The sequence below is a fragment of the Salvelinus fontinalis genome, chromosome 7 (genome assembly GCF_029448725.1).
Source record: "Salvelinus fontinalis isolate EN_2023a chromosome 7, ASM2944872v1, whole genome shotgun sequence".
NCBI classification, from domain to species: Eukaryota; Metazoa; Chordata; class Actinopteri; order Salmoniformes; family Salmonidae; genus Salvelinus; species Salvelinus fontinalis.
Window position 1 is genome coordinate 24,373,332 of NC_074671.1, and position 23,307 is coordinate 24,396,638.

The 23,307-nt window shown below is 43.0% G+C and overlaps 2 protein-coding genes across 2 annotated transcripts in view; one reads left to right on the top strand and one right to left on the bottom strand.

The window, feature by feature from the left end:
• Window positions 1-13,511, top strand: part of lancl2 (LanC lantibiotic synthetase component C-like 2 (bacterial)) — a 54,896-nt gene extending 41,385 nt beyond the window's left edge. The window contains exons 6-10 of the mRNA XM_055928801.1: window positions 772-918; window positions 5,584-5,766; window positions 7,147-7,323; window positions 7,986-8,058; window positions 12,837-13,511. Of these exons, the coding sequence (XP_055784776.1) occupies window positions 772-918; window positions 5,584-5,766; window positions 7,147-7,323; window positions 7,986-8,058; window positions 12,837-12,913 (657 nt within the window). The 3' untranslated portion in view covers window positions 12,914-13,511. The remainder of the gene's footprint in view (window positions 1-771; window positions 919-5,583; window positions 5,767-7,146; window positions 7,324-7,985; window positions 8,059-12,836) is intronic.
• Window positions 13,512-14,157: 646 nt separating this feature from the next.
• The window catches only part of LOC129859261 (vesicular, overexpressed in cancer, prosurvival protein 1-like), a 90,601-nt gene continuing 81,451 nt past the window's right edge, over window positions 14,158-23,307 (bottom strand). Inside the window, exon 5 of the mRNA XM_055928802.1 lies at window positions 14,158-16,729. Coding sequence (XP_055784777.1) covers window positions 16,548-16,729 — 182 coding nt within the window. The 3' untranslated portion in view covers window positions 14,158-16,547. The remainder of the gene's footprint in view (window positions 16,730-23,307) is intronic.

The window sequence follows — 23,307 nt, forward strand, 5'->3', positions numbered from 1 at the left end:
TGACCTCGCCTTCTGGGTTTTAGGGGCCAAGCCAAATTTCTTCAGCCTAGTGAGGTTGAAGAGGCGATGTTGCTCCTTCTTCACCACACTGTCTATGTGGGTGGACCATTTCAGTTCGTCAGTGATGTGTACGCCGAGGAACCTGAAGCTTTCCACCTTCTCCACTGCGCTCCCATCGATGTGGATAGGGGGGTGCTGGCATTAGGTGTCTGGCTCTGGGGGGAGAGGGCTTCAGCCCAGGATGTGAGGGAGGAAGTGATTGTAAAGTGCTCTACAGACAGAGTTTAGACTTCCTGGAGGTGTGTGTGTAAAACAGCAGGACATGTCTGTCTGCTGCCTGCCTGCGTTCCTCCTGTTCTTTTCAATCTGCCTCAACGGGTACTAGTGCCTACCAATGCGCGTGCACATGTGTGTTCAGACGCACACACTCTTTCTTTCTCTCTTTCTCAACCTCTAGTCTGCATACTAACAGCAGGGTAGAGGGAGCAGCAGCAGAGATCTGTCAAATCACATGTTCATTCTGTTTCTCCGTCTGTCTCTTGGAGATATCAATCAATTCAGGGGTTTAATTGCACTCCCATGGAGAAACTGTCGTGTTCAATTCAACTGACAGGAATGCAAATGAGAATTGACCCGTTGAACTTTGCTGTTTGTTAGTTACGGTAGTTAGTGTCTTTGGACGGGGTCTCACATGCAAGTACAGTATCTCTTCCAAACCTATTGAAACAGACGGGAGGGAGGCTAACCCACTTCCTGTTGGTGTCTTTGCAGGTTGTGACGGCCATCTTGGAGTCGGGGAAGAACATGGCCAAAGAGGAGAAGAAGGCGGAGAAGTGCCCACTGCTCTACGAGTGGCACAAGAAGCAGTACGTTGGCGCCGCCCATGGTCTGGCGGGCATCTACTGTATGCTGATGCAGGTGAGTTGAACACATTATCTTGAAACATTATCTTTAGCATGTGATATCAATCAGTGAGTAGATTTGACAGCTGTCTCATTAATGCATATTACAAAGTATTACAGTATTGCATGCAAAGGCACTGTAGTAAGTCTCTTATTTCATGTTTCTAATAATATAATTTATTTACCGCTTTTCCTTAAGGGAGTTGCTCCTAATCCGATAGCAGATATTTTCATTCTGATGCTCCGAAATGCGTAAGACACATTTCAGTTGTACAACTGACTAGGTATCCCTATTTCCTTATCTGTAAGTCTGCAGGTTTTCATAGTATTTCCCGGGGATTTGAGACTCCGCTGGTTCCTGGGTGGCTTATATCCATGTTTTGTTTCAGCGAGATGCTGTTTATGATCATGATGTGTAATCTAAATTCACCCAGGAGAGGGATTAGCCCTCACCTGAATTGATTAATCATTTATCACAGGAAATAAAAAAATATCAATTATTCAGGATCCGAACAACAACATCCCATAATGAGATCCTAGAGTGGCATCAACCTCCTACGCTCCCATTACCACGGTGGATTCATATGGATTAATTTGCTTTTTATATGGATTAATATGCTTTTTTAATGATCAATGTTCTTGGATTTTATGGCAGGTGCGGGTGTACCTCGATACATTTTAATATTTTAGGGAAAAATAACCTATTTAAAATCATTTGTGAGTTGTTTTGTTCCCCCATGGGGGGGATCCCCCTTGTAACACTGATGTGCCTCCATTAGTTAAATTAGTCAGGGAGGAGAAGTTTTATGATGGATTTAAGGAATATATTTCTGCACAAGATTTCGTTATATGTGCACAAAAAATTAGGACACCTTCGCTTTCCATGACATAGACTGACCAGGTGAATCCAGGTGAAAGCTATTATCCATTATTGATGCTGCTTGTTAAATCCACCTCAATCATTGTAGATGAAGGAGACCGGTTAAAGAAGGATTTTTAAGCCTTGAGACAATTGAGACATGGATTGTGTATGTGTGCCATTCAGAGAGTGAATGGGCAAGACAAAATTATTTCAGTGTCTTTGAACGGGGTATGGTGCCAGGCGCACCGGTTTGAGTGTGTCAAGAACTGCAACGCTGCTGAGTTTCTCACGCTCAACAGTTTCCCGTGCATATCAAGAATGGTCCACCACCCAAAGGACATCCAGAGAACTTGACACAACTGTGGGAAGCATTGGAGTCAACATGGGCCAGCATCCCTGTGGAACGCTTTCGACACCTTGTAGAGTCCATGCCCCGATGAATTGAGGCTGTTCTGAGGGCCAAAGGGGATGCAACCTAATATTAAGAAAGCGTTCCTAATGTTTTGTGCACTCTGTGTATATAATGAAGGTGTTACCACTACACCACGGCTCTGCACATGCAGAGTAACTATGTAGGTTAAGGGAACCCCTTACATTAGCCTAACTTTTTATCTAGTTTATCTGCAGCTATTTGGTAACTAGAATATCTTTGCTCAGTTGTACAATGAAAGATATATACAAAATAGCCTAATTACTGTGTATTTACAATGTAATTACACAACCAATAAATTAAAAGTCCATGTAACTCAATGGTATCTATGACAAAAAGTAAGGCAAGGACGGCTTACAAGCCACCATAGAAGATTCCATGATGACACCAGCCACCTATGGAGGCTAGCTAGTCCTAATCCCTATCTTCACCCATTAGTATTGGAGGCTTCCAGAGGCTGTCAGAGGCCATGGGACCATGTGTTGGATATGTAATCTGCCTCTCAGAGTTTTTTTAAAGGCCAGAGTGGAGGAAAGTAGCTTATCTTTGATCCCCAGTGGAGAGTAGTCTGCGTTCTATCTGTGCTGGGCCATGTGCTTCTCTTTTAGAAATGTTTCCATGATCCTCCTGTAGTGCTGGCACTATCAGCATGCCTCTCCTCTCTTGGGATTGGCTGGCCATGCATCATCTTCCCCTGGGGAGGAGGGCGGTGATTGGGAGTAATGATGCCGCCCACAACCAGTTCCCAGGTTGCACTGGGGACTTTTTTTAGATCTGTAATATAATATATGGCATTTAGCAGACCCTTTTATCCAGCGCCACCTACAGTCATGTGCGTCCATTTTAAAGATGGATGGCAATCCAAGTTGCGAGCATCATGCTCTACCAACTGAGCCATACAGGACGGCTCTACTGGTAATCATTAACTAGCAATGGACCTGCCATGTTGCTTTCAACTGTCAGTAGAAGGAAGCGAGGAGAGGAAACCACGTTAGACTATTGAAATGCTCCCGATGACTGGAGCCACAGGGCTCTGCACCCCCACCTCTTCCCCCTTTCAAACTCTATAGGGCTATGGTACACTCACACACACTCACACACACTCACACACACACACACACACACACACACACACACACACACACACACACACACACACACACACACACCGTAGGTGTTTACAGCTTTGCAAATATTTGAGACCCACACGACCCTCATTAAAACATGAACAGAGGAAGGACTGCCACCAGCCAAACTAGGAAACGCATGTAAACAACCGCAGGCCTGGGAATTGTGTGTGTGTGTGTACAGTATGTACTAGCACTGACTTTGCTGATAGATTCTTAATGAGGAAGATATTGGCTTACTATGACTGCGGTTGTCTCTCTTAGCTACCTAAAGATCAATGCATCTAACTGTGAGTCGCTCGATAAGAGTGTCTGCTAAATTACAAAGATGTGTGTGTAGGCGTACGCTAGTACGCCCGTTTGTGTGGTCGTTCGTGTGAGTATTTCTCCCCCGAGCATTTACAAGGGACTCCCAATCCAAAATTGGACACGTCTTATTTGGAACTTATGAAAGTTTGTTTCCGTCTATCTATCTATCGATCACTCATTGAAATGTGAAACATAGCCGTGGGAAGTAGGGGTGTTGAGGGTGCTGCAGCACTCCCTGATAAACCCTCCCGCCCTCATATGTGAACGAGGGACCAGAGCATCTCTGCCACTACCTGTGATGCATTGTTGTCCCCTGTTGCACAACTGAAAGCTCATATAGATTTTGCCTTGTAACAACTCCAATCTGGCATTGGCGTACCCGTCCCCACGAGAACACTGCCCAGCAAATGTCCCTGATAGCGGCCTGGACCGAACCCAACAGGAAATGAATTATTTAGTAATCCCCAAGCTGTTGGACTACCTCCATTTAGGCCTGTGTTTCTCGCTCTAAAAGGCTCAATTTCAAAATGTTTTTGCCAACTCACTCTCAGGGCAAACAGTTATCAATGTTAACAACTTGATTCCTTTTTGTGTTCGATGATAACCACTACCATTTGCGCACTCTGTGTGTGTGTGTGTGTGTGCCCAGCTGCTTTGAGTAAATAGATTGTGTATATGCATTATCTTCCCTGTGTGTTAGAGCAATGCAGTGTGTGTGTGCGTGCGTGCATGTGTGTGAATAAGTGCGGTGCGTCATTGTGACGCACGTGGACATGCTCTGCTACACCTATACTCAGACATAACACACACACACACACCCATCTTCCAACCATCCATCCTTCCTTTCTTTCTCTCCTCTACCCTCTGATTTAGTAACAGTAGCTCTCTCTCTCTTCCCTCTCTCCTGCTTCATCCTTTTTCCTCCTCTCCTTTCTGTCTAATGTCTAACAGACGCTCTCTCCTTTCTGTCTGATCTCCCTCGCTCTAACATTCTCTAACGGTAGTCTTCTCTCCTCCATCCTTCCTTCTCTGGCTGTAATATTCTTGAACAGCAGTCCTCTCCCTCCTCTTCCTCTCTTTCTGGCTGTAATATTCTTTAACAGCAGTTCTCTCCCTCCTCTTCCTCTCTTTCTGGCTGTAATATTCTTTAATAGCAGTCCTCTCCTTCCTTCCTCCTCTCTGACAGTATTCATATCCAACAGCTCCCTCCCTCCCTGTCTCTGGCTGTGTTATTATCTAACAACAGTCTTCTCTCCCGTAGGCCATGTTTCTCAGCATGGTCTTTCTTTTCTTTCTCTCGAGCCAAATCAAAAGATTGTCCTTGTCATAAATTCTCTCTGGCACTTGCCTCTAATTCATCTCTCTCTGTGCAGTAAAAACCCATCAAGTGCATATTGAACACTGCTGAGTGCTATTTGGGATAATGACTGTCGAGTCAGGGAATTCTCTTTGATTTGACTGGATTCTAACTTTAGTTAGTCTCTTAATGAAACCCAGTTAAAATGGCCCGCGTTTTAAAATGCCTGACGTTCTCTCATAAATGTAACATCTGACAAACCTGCTGCATTTAAAGCTGAAGTGTAAGGCTTGGGATGTTTCAGACCAGGTGATATGTTGGGTATTAATTGTTCATCGCGATAAGGATGATTGTGATATGCATAACACAGTATGCTGAAAACTGATGATATCAGATGTCAGTATTCCACAATAGTTACACCATCTGTCTTCATGTCCCCTGAACTTGTGCCTCCATATTGTTACCATGATATTTCTACAAAGGATGTGGATATGGATTTTATTTACTTGGTACCTATATCTCTCTCCTCTCTCTTTCGTTATCTCTCTCGTTCTCTCTCTTTCATTCCCTCTTTTTTTCCTCTCTCCCCCTCCCCCTATCTCTTTCTCTTGGTCTTTTTCTTTCTCTGTCTCTCTCCCTTGCTCGACCTCTCTCAGCCCAGTGCTAAAGTGAACCAGGAAGTCCTGTCTGAGTTGGTGCGGCCCAGTGTGGACTACGTCCGCCACAAAAAGTTCCGCTCTGGGAACTACCCGTCGTCGCTAAGCAACGAGACGGACCGGCTGGTGCACTGGTGCCACGGGGCGCCAGGAGTGGTGCACATGCTCATCATGGCACACAAGGTGAGGGACACACACAGTAGTAATGTCTCTTCAAGTAGATCTGAAAGGATTTTGGATTGAAACACTCAACACCTCTCTCTCTCCTCTCTAGCACGGCTCTCTAAACCTCATGACTACACTCTCACGATATTAGGGCTCGTTTGTTTTCCTAATATCAATATCACGTTAACTAACCCCATGAGTTCCATTATAGCACTCAGCTACTCTCCCATACAGAGGACTGAGAGATAGCAGTGAACCAGGCCCTCTCCTCTAATGCCTCCAGCTCAGCCACTCTCAAATAATTGCATGGAATCACCCAGGAAAGAGAATTAAATCTATAGCTGGAGGTAACGAACTTAACAGCTCCTGCTGCATCTCAATGCTCCCGCGTCGTGGCTCGTGGCCTAGGACAAATACACAACCCACAGTGACCCCTAGTGGATATCAGGTGCACTGTAGGACCAAGGCCCCTTTTCACAAAGCGTCTCACAGTAGGATGCATGATATTATACGAACAGTGGAGGCCTGATCCCAGATCAGCACTAGGATCACTACGGGCCCCGGTGTCACACTTTGATTACCGACTGAATTTAAACAAGCACTACATCCCAGCTTTGACATGCAAGTCCGCTGGTTTAATACCACAGTCAATTTGAAGAGGTCTTATTGAGTAATGGGCTGTTTTTCTGCTGTGCTCAGCATGGCCTCTTACAAGCTGACTCTCACAGCAGGTCTGAAAACGCACACTCTCCCTTTGAAATGACTAATAGAAGGAGCGAAAGAAAGAATGGAGATCATGTGGTGAGCATTTTGAGCGTGTGTTGTGTGAGGAGAGGAGATTTCCCCGCTTCATCTCTTGACACACAACATGTATTTCATCAGTCGTAGTGTGGCATGAATACACACACTCACGTTCAGGGGGGTACACACACACACACACACACGTGCGGTGCAGGGTCATTTCATGTCTCTTTGGTCCATTAACTTCATGAAGGAATACAATGTGCGTATCACCTGCCTTCTAGGGAGTTTTTCCTAACCAATGTGCATCTGCATTGCTTTCTCTTTGGGGTTTTAGGCTTGGTATCTGTAAAGCGCTGTTCCAAATGATGAGGTAAAATGTGCTTTCTGAAACACAGTTAATTGATTTGATACTGTATCTTTGGCTATTTCAGTCTCACTATGTAATGTGAGGGCCATTGATTAGGTGTGCATGGAGAACATTACAGATGTCTAAATAGCAGGGCAAGAGGAAAGTACTCTAATACCATGTTTCTTACATCAAATCCTTTCCGATCCCCACACGTGTATGTGGTAGGATGGGGGTTGGATTTCAGATGGGGTTTGGGATTGGCCATGAGTCTAATGTCATGTCTCCCCTTTCCTCCCTCCCTCCAGGTGTTTAAGGATGAGAAGTACCTGAAGGATGCTGTGGAGTGTGGGGAGGTGATCTGGCAGAGAGGCCTGCTGAGGAAAGGTTACGGTATCTGTCACGGCACGGCGGGCAACGCCTACTCCTTCCTCACCCTCTACCAGCTCACACAGGAGAAGAAGTACCTCTACCGCGCCTGCAAGGTAACACAACACGTGTGTGTGTGTGTGTGTGTGTGTGTGTGTGTGTGTGTGTGTGTGTGTGTGTGTGTGTGTGTGTGTGTGTGTGTGTGTGTGTGTGTGTGTGTGATGAGGGGCTGTGGAGCTCCTTCAGATCTTCTTCCTCTGTTTGAATGAGATGGGAAGGAAGGATTCGCCCACACATGCAGTACAGCGTAGGCAGCCTGCCCTAAACAAGCCTGCTAAAGACACGACTACACTCTGTGACACAGAAGTCTTTATCATGACATGTATTGTACCATTGGCCAATATTGAAGGCCATTCTTCTTACTGACAAAAAGTCAGTATATGATGAGTCATTCAGTCGGATTTCATTCATTGCTTTCCAGCTTTCTTGCTTTTATAATATAGCCTATGTTAGGGTGTTATGTCTGCGTTGTCGCTTGCTTGCATCGATATGTATTGTCTCGGTGTGAAATCCGGTTGTCAGTGAATGACTCAATAAATTTTGATAAATTCATTTGTGCATTCATTTATCCGATCCTCAGGATTTTTGAATTACTGCATGCATGGTTCACATATTTATTAATTAATTTATCCAAGTATGGTAACAAACAGCATAATCTATTGTTTTTCATGTTCAACCTTATGTTCCGGTAATCACATTGGTCCTCATTTTTTCCCAGTTTGCTGAGTGGTGTCTGGACTACGGAACCCACGGCTGCAGAATCCCAGACAGACCGTACTCTCTGTTTGAAGGTGAAACTTTTATTTACACCCCTTAAACAGACAGGAACATCCCCAAAATACGTGACATTTTCCTGCCTTCTCTTCTTCCCATTCAATCAATGTAATAATCACTCTGTAATTTCCAAGAAAATGCAGACTGAATTTGCTTTACATATGTACGGTACCAGTCAAAAGTTTGGACACTCCTACTCATTCAAGGGTTTTTCTTTAATTGTACTATGTTCTACATTGTAGAATAATAGCGAAGACATCAAAACTATGAAATAACACATATGGAGACGTGTAGTAACCAAAAAAGTGTTAAGCAGCCAACAAGTGCTCAGCATACGTGGGAACTCCTTCAAGACTGTTGGACCGGCTGAAGCATGACGTGGGGTGGGTGCCTGCCGAGCCCACCAAGGCAAGACTCTCGTGCTAGCTAAGGCGTGGAAGCCCGACGAGCTAGCTGAGGCACCCCTGGTTCCATCGGCGACGGCACCCAGACCCGACATCACCAACCAAAACAAAAACCAAAACTCCCTGATGCTTCTTTTAGTGGTGTCAGCATTCTGTAAAGACCGACGCTGGAGACGAGAAGCAGGTACAGGGAGTGAACATTTTAATGAAACAACGGACATGAAACAGAACAGGAACAGTGTTTGGACAGGGGAACAATACCGATGTCAATGCTGACACAGGGAATAAACGGAGGAGCACACAGATATAGAGGGGGTAATCAACAAGATAATGGCGTCCAGGGGAGTCCGATATAGCTCAGCTGCGCGTAATGGCGGTGACAGGTGTGCGTAATGACGGGCAGCCTTGCGTGAGAGTGGGAGTGTGCCCCTCTGTGTCAGTAAATTTAAAAATAAAATAAAATTGTGCCATCTGGTTTGCTTAATATAAGGAATTTGATTTATTACATATACTTTCACTTTTTACTTTTATTCAAGTATGACAATTGTGTACTTTTTCCACCACTAGACTCATCCCTCATTCAGTGTAGTAAAAGAGGGAGATAAGAGAGGAGCCTCTGTACCTCTGTTAATGAGATTTGAGGAGCCCTGCTCTCTCATTGTAACTGAACTGAGAGTTGTCACACATAGTGTCTGCTAATACAACTGAGAGATTGACCCACTACTGGAAATTTCACACACGATTAACATATTCAGTTAGCAATTCTAATGTTCCATGGCATGTGAAATTATTTGATAACAATGTATTTAGGAAAAGAAGTGCACTCAACGACTTCTGCACTAAGTCTTGTTTAATGAGCTAGTGAGGCTTTTGCTCTTACCTCTCTGAACCTTCCTGAGACTTAAAGCTCTCTGCCTCACTATGACAGGGTGATAACTGACTTAATATTTTAATCATCATTTTTTCCCCTATAATTATAATCTGTTAAATGTTGTGTGAGGGTGTGAAGTCAACTTTGATTACTTTAGCAGCTGGTCAGGAAAGGCTGATCTTACATCATAAAACCTGTCAACGGGCACAGTCCAAATATTCTGAGAGTGGCAATTACAGTGCCTTCGGTAAGTATTCAGACGTTAGACCCCTTGACTTTATCCACATTTCGTTACATTACAGCCTTATTCTAAAATGGATTAAATAAATAGAAATCCTCAGCAATCTACACACAAATACCCCATAATGACAAAGCGAAAACATTTACATAAGTATTCAGACCCTTTGCTATGAGACTCAAGCTCAGGTGCATTCTGTTTCCATTGATCATCCTTAAAACAATTCTCAATTTTAGAATAATGCTGTAACGTAACAAAATATCAAAAGGTCAAAGGGTCTGAATACTTTCCAAAGGCACTGTAGGTTACCTTCAATTTGGCAATGATTGGCCTCTGTTTGGTTCTGCCATTGGTCCACTGGTGAGGTTTCTCTATGCCAGCTTTGTCCCCCCCATCCCCTCCACGTGTTGTGTGCAGCCACATGAAACGTCTTGCCTGACGTTTTACCGCCACATCTCCATGGCAACCAGTTGCTGCCCACGTCCGAGTAGATTTGTGGGCTGTGATTGGTTGGTCTTGACCCCCTTCGTCTGCCTCTCTCTCTCTCACACACACACACAAACACAAACACGTACGCTCCCCTTTCCCATCCCTGCCGGAATTAATCTTCCACTGATACAGTCTGGTAAAAAATATTGCAGCAGTTTAATTTTATTAGTAATATATGGGCCCATGTTGACTCTACAACCTACAATATTGAATGTTCATGTCTTGTATGTAATAACAGAATACATGTAATATTTCACATTACTGTTGTACCCACAGTGTTACAAGTCCATGTTCAGCTCTTTGAAATATTTCAAAGAGATTTGAGAAGGTTTTGTTTATTCACAATGATAAATAACTCCATGACGAGTGGTGAGTGATTTGTAAGCCAAGCTTTCATCTATGGTTGGGCTGTATCCTGATTTCCATGCCGTATCCTGATTTCCGTGCCATCATACCGTGCCTGTGCCATCCTGGGATAGACAGTATTACCGGTAGTGCAGACAGGGGGCGCCAAAAGAAATTAGCATGTAAACATCTACCAGAATGCTAACAAGTACTAAGGAAGCCCCATAGTGGATGCTAGGTAAATGCTAACGAGTGCATGAAAAATTAACAGTACCAGTCAAAAGTTTGGACACACCTCATTCAAGGGTTTTTCTTTATTTGTACTATTTTCTACATTGTAGAATATTAGTGAAGACATCAAAACTATACAACAACACATATGGAATCATGTAGTAACCAAAAAAAGTGTTATATTATATATATTTGACATTCTTGAAAGTAGCCACCTTGATGACAGCTCTTTGCATTCTCTCAACCAGCTTCATGAGGAACTCTGGTTTGTATAACGCACAAAATAAATATTACACAGCAGGAGGGGATTGTCTCTGCTGTTACCAAGAAGCTGGATATTGCAAGCGAACATTAGCCACTAATGTTAGGAAGTTGAGAAAAAACCCAGCTAGAGAGATTTATTTGGCACATCTTAGATAGTTAACCTAGTAGTTATATACAGTGTATTCAGACCCTTTTCCTTTTTCCACATTTTGTTACCTTACAGCCTTATTCTAAAATGGTTTAAATAACACATTTGTAAATCTATACACAATTCCCCATTACAAATGTATATTTTTTAAAATTGTACCTTATGTAAATAAGTATTCAGACCCTTTGCTATAAGAATAAAAATGTAGCTCAGGTTATTTCTATTGATCATCCTTGATGTTTCTACAACTTGATTGGAGTCCACCTGTTGTAAATCATATCCAATCAATTTAATTTACTAAGGCTCATACCTGTCTATATAAGGTCCCACAGTTGACAGTGCATGTCAGAGCAAAAAACCAAGCCATGAGGTCGAAGGAATTGTCCGTAGAGCTCCGAGACAGGATTGTGTCGATGCACAGATCTGGGGGAGGTACCAAAACATTTCTGCACATTTGAAGGTCCCCAAGAGAACAGTGGCCTCCATCATTCTTAAATGGAAGAAGTTTGGAACCACCAAGGCTCTTCCTTGAGCTGCCCGCCCAGCCAAACTGAGCAATCGGGGGAAAAGGGCCTTGGTCAGGGAGGTGACCAAGAACAGGATGGTCACTCTGACAGAGGTTCAGAGTTTCTCTGGGGCGATGGGAGAACCTTCCAGAAGGGTAACCATCTCAGCAGCACTCCACCAATCAGGCCTTTATGGAACAGTGGCCAGATGGAATTCACTCCTCCAGTAAAAGGCACATGACAGCCCGCTTGGATTTTGCCAAAAGGCACCTAAAGAACTCTCAGACCACGGTCTGATAAAAATATGATTGAAATCTTTGGCCTGAATGCCAAGCATCACGTCTGGAGGAAACCTGGCACCATCCCTACGGTGAAGCATGGTGGTGGCAGCATCATGCTGCGGGGATGTTTTTCAGTGGCAGGGACTGGGAGACTAGTCATGATTGAGGGAAAGAGCAAAGTACACAGAGATCCTTGATGAAAACCTGCTCAGGACCTCAGACTGGTTCACCTTCCAACAGGACAGCGAACCTAAGCACACCGCCAGGACACCGCAGGAGTGGCTTCGGGACAAGTCTCTGAATGTTCTTGAGTGGCCCAGCCAGAGCCCGGACTTGATTGAACATCTCTGTAGAGACCTGAAAATAGCTGTGCAGCGACGCTCCCCATCCAACCTGACAGAGCTTGAGAGGATCGCAAAGACGAATGTGAGAAACTCTCCAAATACAGGTGTGCCAAGCTTGTAGCATCATACCCAAGAAGACGAGGCTCTAATCTCTGCCAAAGGTGCTTCAACGAAGTACTGAGTAAAGGGTCTGAATACTTATGTAAATGTGGTATTTCAGTTTTGTATTTTTACAAGTGTAACTTGATCACCTCACTTAAGTTGCGCTGCAGGAGTGACTCACCTCACGAATGGAAAAATAATCTAACAGGCGACGTGATTAACGCGATCTGCTTTATCTATTACCTAATGCACACGTTGACTGCAGGTATTTATTTAAAATGTACACATTTTAATTTATTAAACTGTATTGGAAAATCAGCGGGTAATTCAGAATACCCTGGCATACAGTATACGGCCCAACCCTAGGTTGTACTGTCTCTGCTTGTAATGAGACCCTGGTTTTTTTCTCCATCCTTACTCACAGCAAATATGTTTTAAAGTTATATATTTTGCTAATTGATTTCTTGTGTATTTGACTGTTGTAAATTGTGAAATAATTCAGCATTAGCTGCTGTTGATGCCATGTAATGTCGCCTTATTGAATTTGAAATAAACCATTCTCTCTTATCCAGGTATGGCTGGGGCTATCCACTACCTGTCAGATTTAACCCAGCCTGAGTCTTCCTGCTTCCCTGCATTTGAACTTTAACCTTTGGGTCGTAGACGGACCTCTCCCCCCTTCCATTCTGAACATTTGGGAGAGTGCGATGAGCAGGGCTCTTGGATGAGGGGGTTTGGGGTGTGATGGACCCCCGGCGTCTTGACGAAGGGAACCCTCAGCCCTGAACTGCAACCTGGGGAGGGATGTTGTTCCCCGCTCCGGTTTTTCAGACACATGGACGGAGGAAAAACACCCCAAAGCCCTGGGCCTTTAACTCTGTAAACGCTATGTGTGTTGGGGTTTTGTTGTGAATGGGAAGAAAATGCTGTTTTGTTCGTGGATCTTTGCCTCTGCATGCCTATCCAGATCTCCTTCTCTGTATGCGATCTCTAATCCTGGTCCCACACCAGTTTTTAGTGCTACTCCCTCTTCCCTAGAGACTATTCATCTTTGCATGGGAACATCAGAAAACATGTATTAGCCTTGGAATGTGCGTGTCAGTCAAATGTTAATGTCTAACAGTAAATTGGCGTGGCTTTTTGTATGTCACTGTGCTTTGACCTTTTCCCGTGGATATTGTTTCCCTCAGGCGAACAGCGTTACATTGTGAATGTGTACAATAAACCGGGCTTCGATTGTTGACTTACCGAGTGATTACAGTACAATGTCTTAAATAAAATGCATTCTTACCTGCCTTTAGAGGACTGACCGCTTAGGTTTGGTTTTGGGGGTGGAAAAAATTGGTCAATAGTCAAAGTGGTGCATCTCAATATGAGGTACCGAACAGATGGCTTTATTTAACATATGAGTAGGAGGAAGTCTAACGGGGTTTGGCCAATTAGTGTTCTTTAGAAAGCCACCTCAGGCCAATGGGAGTGTTACATAAGCATGAATTACGCCCACCTATCACTTCCAAGTTAGGACTGCCATTGCCTGGAGTTATCTGTACTGTTAAATCACCCAAAGCTAACATTCTGGAATGACTCGGTGTTTGAGTATTTAACTGCATGACTTAAACAGTACAATACAAGTTAATGAGGAGAAATGTGGCTTCTGGCTGATTTTCTGTAAGAATACAAGCAAGAGAGGAGGATACCATTCTATAGAATGTTTAGGGAGTGTCTCATTCATTTGGTCTACATTTTATCTGAGGGGAACAGTTTTCTTTCCAGATGATCATATTTTCATGAAACAAAAATGACATCCAAGTATAAAACCTTCAATCTCAAAGCACGACTGAACAGTGAGAAGGCAGTCACGGACAACTTTAAAGTGAATAAATGAACACTACCTTCTATCGGAAGGAAACTTTATTAACCATATCATGGATGGATCATTTCGATTTTTTTGTAATGTAAAATTGCGAAAACCAACCGTCTGGTACAACAGTAAAAGCAAATCCTAACTCTAGCTCTACAAATTACATTTTAAACCTTGGTTGCATAGTTAAATTATCAAATAGAGACATGTCATATTAGCTAAACGTATACACATCATCCAATAGTAACACTTACCATAAATGACATCTCCCTCCTTGGTTCTGCTCTAATAGGGTCTACGTACCCAGTTTGCCGGCTAACATCTACAAATGGAGCAACATCCTGAAGGACATTCCTAGTCAATGACAGTTGTATCGTTAACACTGGGTGGTTAGTTCGATCTGTTTTAACAGATGGTAATGTCCCATATCCTGCCCAGAAAAGAGTCAATGCCCTATCTTAGGACATTTCCACATGATTGCCTTTGTGGAGGGGTTGAGTGCCTGATCCACTCTGACAAATACGTGTAAACAGAAGAACATATCCTGGTACTTTCACCCAAATGGTCAGTGCCAGCCTGAGGACCTGGTCAACCAGTGGGACATGGGACCTCTAGTACACATTCACATTCTACATGTGAGCTTGATAGCTTGTTTATGTGAAAGAAAACCATTTTTTTACTCTCTGAAATGCAGAAAGGGTTTCAGATTCATACATGAAAACCATTTTTACCACAGTAAAGGTGTACAGCGCTGTATCTACCTACGCAGAACCAGTTGGTCGTCAACATTCTAACGTGAGATGTTTAAATGGCGAACAGGTGGTATATCGTGTTTGAGGAACTAGACTACTGAAAGAGTGCAGCTAGCTTTTGTGACTACCACTACTTTGTCTAGAGATTATTGCAGCACAGAAATTGAGAATCAGGTAAGTAAGCAGTTTCACTGGGATGGGCCATCAGTCAGAAAAGCTTCCCATATGGAAAATGTAATCCAATTGCAACCTGCGTGCGTGTGTGAAACAAACATATCGTTTTGGGTTAATCCTCATTCTGGTTGAGCTCCTTACTGTACAAACTGAAGTCTATCTGAGAAACATGTCTGCACTTCTATGGGGATCACATCTCGCTTCGAGTGGAAATGGATGCTTAGAGAATATGGCGTAGGTAGAGTTGTGGTAGGTTTCACCATACCCATGCAGTCACTGACAAATTGTCATTTGAAACCACGTGACTTGGTCTCAATTGGGGGTCCGTCTGGTTGATTTGATTCTACATTTAGATTTGTCAGTTAGCAGACGCTCTTATCCAGAGTGACTTACAGTAGGGAGTGCATACAGTTTCCGACATTTTTTGTACTGGTCCCCCATAAGAATCGGACCCACAACCCTGGTGTTGCAAGCGCCATGCTCAACCAACTGAACTACACATTCCCTGCCAGTTTGTGGTGTCCCGATCCAGAGCGCCGAATCGCCACGGTCAGCACCACAGGGATACACACACGCATCCATAATGTGAATGAAACGTTGCAAACAAATCGGCCTCTCATAATTACCGCTCTCTCCAGCGCACATAATAGGTCCGATAAATCCAGGTCGGTTTCCTTTCCCTTCACAGCAAATGGGCACAATTTGCACAACGCATCCTGACAAGTGTTTATTGTCTATTTAACATTGTCTCAGTGTTAGGCGAACACAGGCAGCTGCAGAGAGAAGCCCAATTATTCAGCCTCATAATAGGAAAGTCTTTGAACCTTTTAAGCCATTTAATCGCCTTTTGTTTTCAACTTCTCCAAGGTGTCTTTCAACTCAAATTTGCTATTGCTCCTGTACAGTTTAGATAGTGGTTGGTCTTGTGCCCTCGGTCCTGGATCAGCTTCTCTACCCTAATGTTTACTTGAATCGATATGAATCTAAAAGCAAGGTGCTGATCTTGGGTAAGCTTTCGTCATCGACTTCCACAGTTTGGTGTCTGTGGCATGAACACCCATCTACAGGGGTCTGTGAGCGACTCAGTACATATCACAGTCACAGGCCAGACCATGCCCATCCAGATGGCATTGCCAGCAGAAAAGACTGAGGTGGATAGTTATGCTTTTGTGAAAAAAGTGGACAAGATAGAGGAAGGGTGAATGACAGTGAAATCCAAGCCATGGAGATACGGAGATAAATTCAGCCCGTCTTTGTCCAGAAGACCACCGCCTGCAGCACAGGTCCCCAGAAGCCAGTTTGTCTCTAAAGGTGGTTGTCTGTATCTTGTCCCTAGGACTTGGTCTGATGGTGAAGGTATAACAGTGGCAGACAGATTGTAGATGTCCCCTCCTCTCCTTGTCCTGTCAGTTCTGCTCGCGATGAGGTCACCATGAAGGAGAAGAAACGGAGGGGACGCCAATGGTCTCCGTCAATGACGCCGTGACCGGCAGCCTTTACTTCTTCTCTGGTGTCCGGAACACCTGTTCGTAGGGCGGGGGTGGGTGGTTGCAGTACGAGGGCGGTGGAGGGTAGGCGCTCATGTGGGCAGGGCCGGGCTGGATGGGGTAGGTGGGGGTAAGGGGTGATGTCATGACGCCAGGGTCGCCGTAGCCCACCATGCCAGGTTGCTGGGATACTGCATGGGGAAGACACAGAGCGAGACCACTGTTAATCATCTTTTTACAAATGTGTGGTACAAATATACATTCTGTGAACAAAAGAGTGTGTGTGTAATGTGATTTGTGGAACTACTTAATGTGTGTGGGTCTGGTGATTGCATGCTCATTTGCATTTCCTGTTTCCTTAAAAAACTGGAAATATAATCATTGCCATTACAATCAAACTTTGCTGTACAAAATGCTATCTTTTGATTGTTTTCAAAATGGAGATGAAGCATAATACACTTGGCAGCCCAATCATCTGTACCACTACTTGAAAGTCTATTTCTGAACTGATTGAAAATAACACAGGATTCAATTTGGAAACCCATTCTGAATGAACACTTAAAATTTGTTTTCCATGTTCCCTGATATAAACATGAAAGGAATAAGCCACGTTAATAGCTTTATTGATGCTTTGTGACGCACAACAACCCAGTGAGAGCCAAACAAAAGAAATGACAGTGTTCTCCCTCATGTTCATTTCTCCAGTGTCTGGAACTCCATAGCCATCGAACTCAAGAATGAAATTAAACGTCCATATATTATTGGAGCACTGAATACAATTTTCTGCATGACTGAATGATATAATGAACGATCCCATTTATTTTTGCCCTTTCAAATAGCTTTCGTTGGGAAAGCTGGCAGTATGATTAGGTGCCCTACTTTTCAGTCCGAATAGCAGTTTGAAATCTGTTGGAAAAGTTTGGGAGTCAAAAGGCCAGTGACTGGAGCTCGCTGATTCGCTTAACATTTCTACTAAACGACTCAACTCAACAAAGCCCTGAATTCTGGAAACATCTCTCTTTCATTAACTTCATCCACTCTTCTACTCATCCTCCCTCCTCAAATCTTCTGTGTAAAGCAGATAGAGGGGTCTCACGGTAACGTTTCACGGTAACGAAAGAGTGTGCGGTTCTCCTACTCTCAGTGACTCCTGAGGGGGCACCGATAACAACGAGCAACACATCGTGCTGCTACACCGACAGGCCAAGGTGGAGGACGGCTTCTGTTCCTCTCTGGATAGATCCAGGAGAAACCTAGAGGCCTTTCTAATCTGGGTCAATAAGGATTTACAGCTACAAGGTCCATGCGCCCCTTCATGTTTATGCCATGTGTAACTCTGTGTTGTTTTTTGTCGCACTGCTTTGCTTTATCTTGGCCAGGTTGCAGTTGTAAATGAGAACTTGTTCTCAACTGGCCTACCTGTTTCAATAAAGGTGAAATAAAATGTAAAATAAATATCGTACATGATTTGAAGCAGCCTCAATAAACTCACTTTCAATGACAGAGCACCTACGAAAGCACCATCTCTAGCTCTTTCATTTCTATACCAGGTGGTTAACTAGGGAAGGAAAGGTGGTGGTAAAATAGACAAGCTACAGTACAAGCAGGTTGATTGGACCCCCTCCGGGTAAAGCGTGGCTAGCTCATTTTGAATGTGCAAATTAAATGTCACCAGATATCTTTCCTACTAGTCATTCTGCAACAGCTGGAAGTTGAGAGGTCATATTGCTGGCATCCTATTTGTTTACAGTCGACTTCGTTCTGAATAAGCAGAAAAAGAGAAGCGAAGGACACTGCTGTGACTAGAGTTTTGCCATCAGTAGGATTTAGTCTGGGGAAAAGGCCAAATAATAGTGATGATGATTTGTTCAAGTTGACCAGAGTCAGCGATATTTATACACTATTTCTGAGATGTTGTGTGAGGTGATTTTCTACCTGGTTGACAACTGATTCAACTACTTTGTGGGATAAGGGTGGCAACTGTGACCCAGTTGTCTTGAGACTGGGTGCGATCGGTCGGATGAAAGGTTTATGAAGCGGAAGGTTTGGATCTCACTTCTAAACACTCCCATCACACTGCGAAAACAACAAACCGAACACTTCTCCGATATGAAAGAACAGACCTGTCTCTATTTAAACTGCGGGCATTGCATCATTGGTTGTCATCTTTAAAGAGGAGGGTAATGGAGAATAACACAAACTATTCATGATTGTAAGATGGTCTGACACTAGGACAGCATTTTCTCTTTCATCCTCCTTCTCAACAGCTTAAAGCCTCCACTGACACAGGAAGCAATACATCAACTATCTATGACAAACATCCCACAACTAAGAATACAACAGGTGTCGACCTTACAGTGAAATAAATGTTTACTTACAGGCTCTAACCAACAGTGCAAAAAATGTATTAGGTGAACAATAGGTAAGTAAATAAATAAAACAACAGTAAACAGACAGTGAAAAATAACAGTAGCGAGGCTATATACAGTAGCGAGGCTATATACAGTAGCGAGGCTACATACAGGCACCGGTTAGTCGGGCTGATTGAAGTAGTATGTACATGAATGTATAGTTAAAGTGACTATGCATATATGATAAACAGAGAGTAGCAGCAGCGTAAGAGAGGGGCTGGGGGGGGGGGGGGGCACACAATGCAAATAGTCCTGGTAGCCATTTGATTACCTGTTCAGGAATCTTATGGCTTGGGGGTAAAAACTGTTGAGAAGCCTTTTTGTCCTAGACTTGGCACTTCGGTACCGCTTGCCATGCGGTAGCAGAGAGAACAGTCTATGACTGGGGTGGCTGGGGTCTTTGACAATTTTTAAGGCCTTCCTCTGACACCGCCTGGTGTAGAGGTCCTGGATGGCAGGCAGCTTTGCCCCAGTGATGTACTGGGCCGTACGCACTACCCTCTGAAGTGCCTTGCGGTCGGAGGCCGAGCAACTGCCGTACCAGGCAGTGATGCAACCAGTCAGGATGCTCTCGATGTTGCAGCTGTAGAACCTTTTGAGGATCTGAGAACCCATGCCAAATCTTTTTTAGTTTCCTGGGGGGGGGAATAGGCTTTGTCGTGCACTCTTCACGACTGGTCCAAACACACCAAGACATTCTAGTTTGTTGGTGATGTGGACACCAAGGAACTTGAAGCTCTCAATGGTCACTCAAGTATGTGTGTTTTTGGTTTTACTATCCTTCGGACATTTCGCAGGTCCCCACAAGGAAAAAGGCTATTTAGCCTTAGGGGTTAGGGTTTCAATTAAGGTTAAGGTTAGAATTAGGGTTAGGCTTAGGGTTAAGGTGAGGGAAATAGGATTTTGAATGGGAATCAATTGTTTGGTCCCCACAAGGTTACTTAAGCAAACGTCTATGTGAGTGCGTGCGTGTCTGTGTCTCGGCCACGTGCACAGGTTTGCAGTGCATGGCCTCCAGATTGCGGGCCTGGCAAAGTCTAGGGCAAACCAGTTGGTTAGGTACTACTCTGTTTCAGCTGTAATGGGCAGCCTAGCTGTTTGGAGAAGAAAGTGCTTTCTGACCTTTTTAGTGTCCATGCATACATCCCAATTTGTAAAGTTGCCATGGAAATTGAAAATAAGTACTAGGAGAAAATACAAGTCTGTCTCCAACCCATGCTGCCAAGTTTGAAATCAACAGCCTTGGAAACCAAAACTATACACATTAATTTAGCCTAAATAGATTACTTGGATTGTGTGTGTGTGTGTGTGTGTGTGTGTGTGTGTGTGTGTGTGTGTGTGTGTGTGTGTGTGTGTGTGTGTGTGTGTGTGTGTGTGTGTGTGTGTGTGTGTGTGTGTGTGTCACACAATCTCATCAGAACCAGAAGGTTTGGATATCACTTCTAAACACTCCCATCACACCGAGGAAGCAACAACACACCAAACACTTTTCTGACATGACAGAACACATCCACCACCCTGGCTCTATTTCAACTTCACTGCGGGCATTGCATCATTGGCCGTCATCATTGAAGAAGAGGGTAATGGAGAATAACAACAAATATACAGTGCCTTCAGAGACAATTCACACCCTTCAACTTGTTCCACATTTTATTATCAAAAAGTGTTAGATAATTAAATTCTTAGTACAGACGCCTACATTCAACACAAACAAACCATTACCAAGACATTTTGCCTACAGTATATGTACAGTGCCTTAGAATGTATTCATGTTATGGGATTTTTATGAATAAATGACTAAAATATGTATACATTTGACTTAGAATTATAACTAAACAGAATACTACTATGTTAACTGTATGACTGAATCTTATTATAATCATAATGCTGAATGTAATGTGTTCCTTGTTAGAAAGAATGGAATTATCTTCAGACAGGCTGGAATGATATGTCTACCCAGGGAGGGGAAAGACCTTGGGTTGGTGGCAGATTATTTAACAGGTGGCAGACAGTGATGAGAACGCTAACTGTACTACCATTGTATCCGAGAGGAGGAAGGATATTAAAACCTATGACATCATCTTTATTATATAACCTGATGTAAAATGTATTATGATCAGTACTCTCGAGAATAAACGCTATTGATTGATTGATTTTGAGACTGGTTTCTGTCCATTTAATGCTGATAAGTATCTTACAAATTCTTATGTATGGGCAGAATGTTTTAATTGAATTGGTTGATAAACATATAGGAATTAAATTCCTTTAACAATTCACAACCCTTGACATGTTTTGTTGTGTTACTGGCTGAATTTAAAATAGATTAAATTGAGATTGTGTGTGACTGGCATACACACAATACCCCGTAATGTCAAAGTGGAATTATTATATATATATATATTTTTTAAACAAATTAATGAAAAATGAAAAGCTGAAATGTCTGGAGTCAATAAGTATTCAACCCCTTTGTTACGGAAAGCCTAAATAAGTTCAGGAGTAAAACTTTTGCTTAACAGGTCACATAATAAATCGCATGGACTCACTCCATGTGCAATAATAGTATTTAACATGATTTTTTAATGACTCATCTCTGTACACCACACATACAATTATCTGTAAGGTTCTCAGTTGAGCAGTACATTTGAAACACATATTCAACCACAAAGACCAGAGAGGTTTTCCAATGTCTCGCAAAGGGCACCTATTGGTAGATGGGTAATAAAAAAAGCAGACATTGTATATCTCTTTGAGCATGGTGAAGTTAATAATTACACTTTGGATGGTGTATCAATATACCCAGTCACTAGAAAGATACAGGTATCCTTCCTAACACAGTTCCCAGCAGGAAGGAAACCACTCAGGGATTTCACTATGACGCCAATGGTGACTTCAGTGTTGTGGAGTAACTACAATGTTGTTGATCCATCCTCAGTTTTCTACTATCACAGCCATTAAACTCGAAGTGTTTTAACCTAAATGGCAGACTGAAAAGGAAGCCTGTACAGAATAAAAATATACCATAACACAGATCCTGTTTGCAGTAAGGCATTAAAAGTAAAACTGCTAAAAATGTGGCAAAGAAATTAACTTTATGTCCTAAATAAACATTGTTGTTTGGGGCAAATCTAACACAACACATCACAGAGTACCACTGCATATTTTCAAGCATGGTGGTATCTACATCATGTTATGAGTATGCTTGTCATTGGCAAGGACTGGGGAGTTGTTAGGATGAAAATAAACTGAATAGAGCTAAGCACAGGCAAAAAAAATCAATAAAATGTTTCAGTTTGCTTTCCTACAGACACTGGAAGACAAATTCACCTTTCAGCAGGACAATAACCTAAACCACAAGGCCAAATAGACACCGTAGTTGCTTACCAAGATTACATTGAATGTTCCTGAGTGGCCTAGTTACAGTTTTGACTTAAATTCGGCTTGAAAATCTATGGCAAGACTTGAAAACGGCCGTCTAGCAATGCTAAAAAAAAAACTTTTAAAACTTGACAGAGCTTGAAGAATTTTTTTAATAAAGTGCAAACATTGTACAATCCAGGTGTGAAACGCTCTTAGAGACTTACCCAGAAAGACTCACAGCTGTAATCACTGCCAAAGGTGATTCTAACATGTATTGACTCAGGGGTGTGAATACTCTATATTTAATTTCAAATAAATTAGCAAACATTTCTAAAAACATTTTTTCACTGTCATTGTGTACATGGGTGTGAGAAAAATCTCTTCAATCCATTTCTAATTCAGGCTGTAACACAAAATGTGGAATAAGTCAAGGGTACATATACAATCATATACAATGCCTTCTGAAAGAAAGACGGTCTGACACTAGGACAGCAGTTTCTCTTTCAGCCTCCTTCTAAACAGCTCACAGCCCCCACTGTATTCTGACACAGGAAGCAACGCATGACAAACATCCCACAACTAAGAGACAACACTGACATCACGTGTGTGTTTTTTTGGAGTTTTTACTATCCATGTAGGAACTCACAAGGATAGTAAAACAAGGAGAATTCAGACAAGTGGGGCCTTTTAACCGGTCCTCACAAAGAAAAAGTATATTTTAGGTTTAGGGGTTAGGGTTACAATTAGGGTTAAGGTTAGCTTAAGGGAAAATAGGACGTTGAATGTGAATCAATTGTTTGGTCTGCATAAGGTTAGTAAATCAAACGTGTGTGTGCGCATTTGCACGTGTCTCCAGATTGTGGGCCTGCCAAAGACTAGGGTAAACCAGTTGTCTAGGTACTGCTCTGCTTCAGCTGTCGTGGGCAGCCTAGCTGTTTGGAGGAGGATATGCTTTCTGTACCCTTGAGTGTCTATGCATACAGGGACCTTTGAAATGTTAA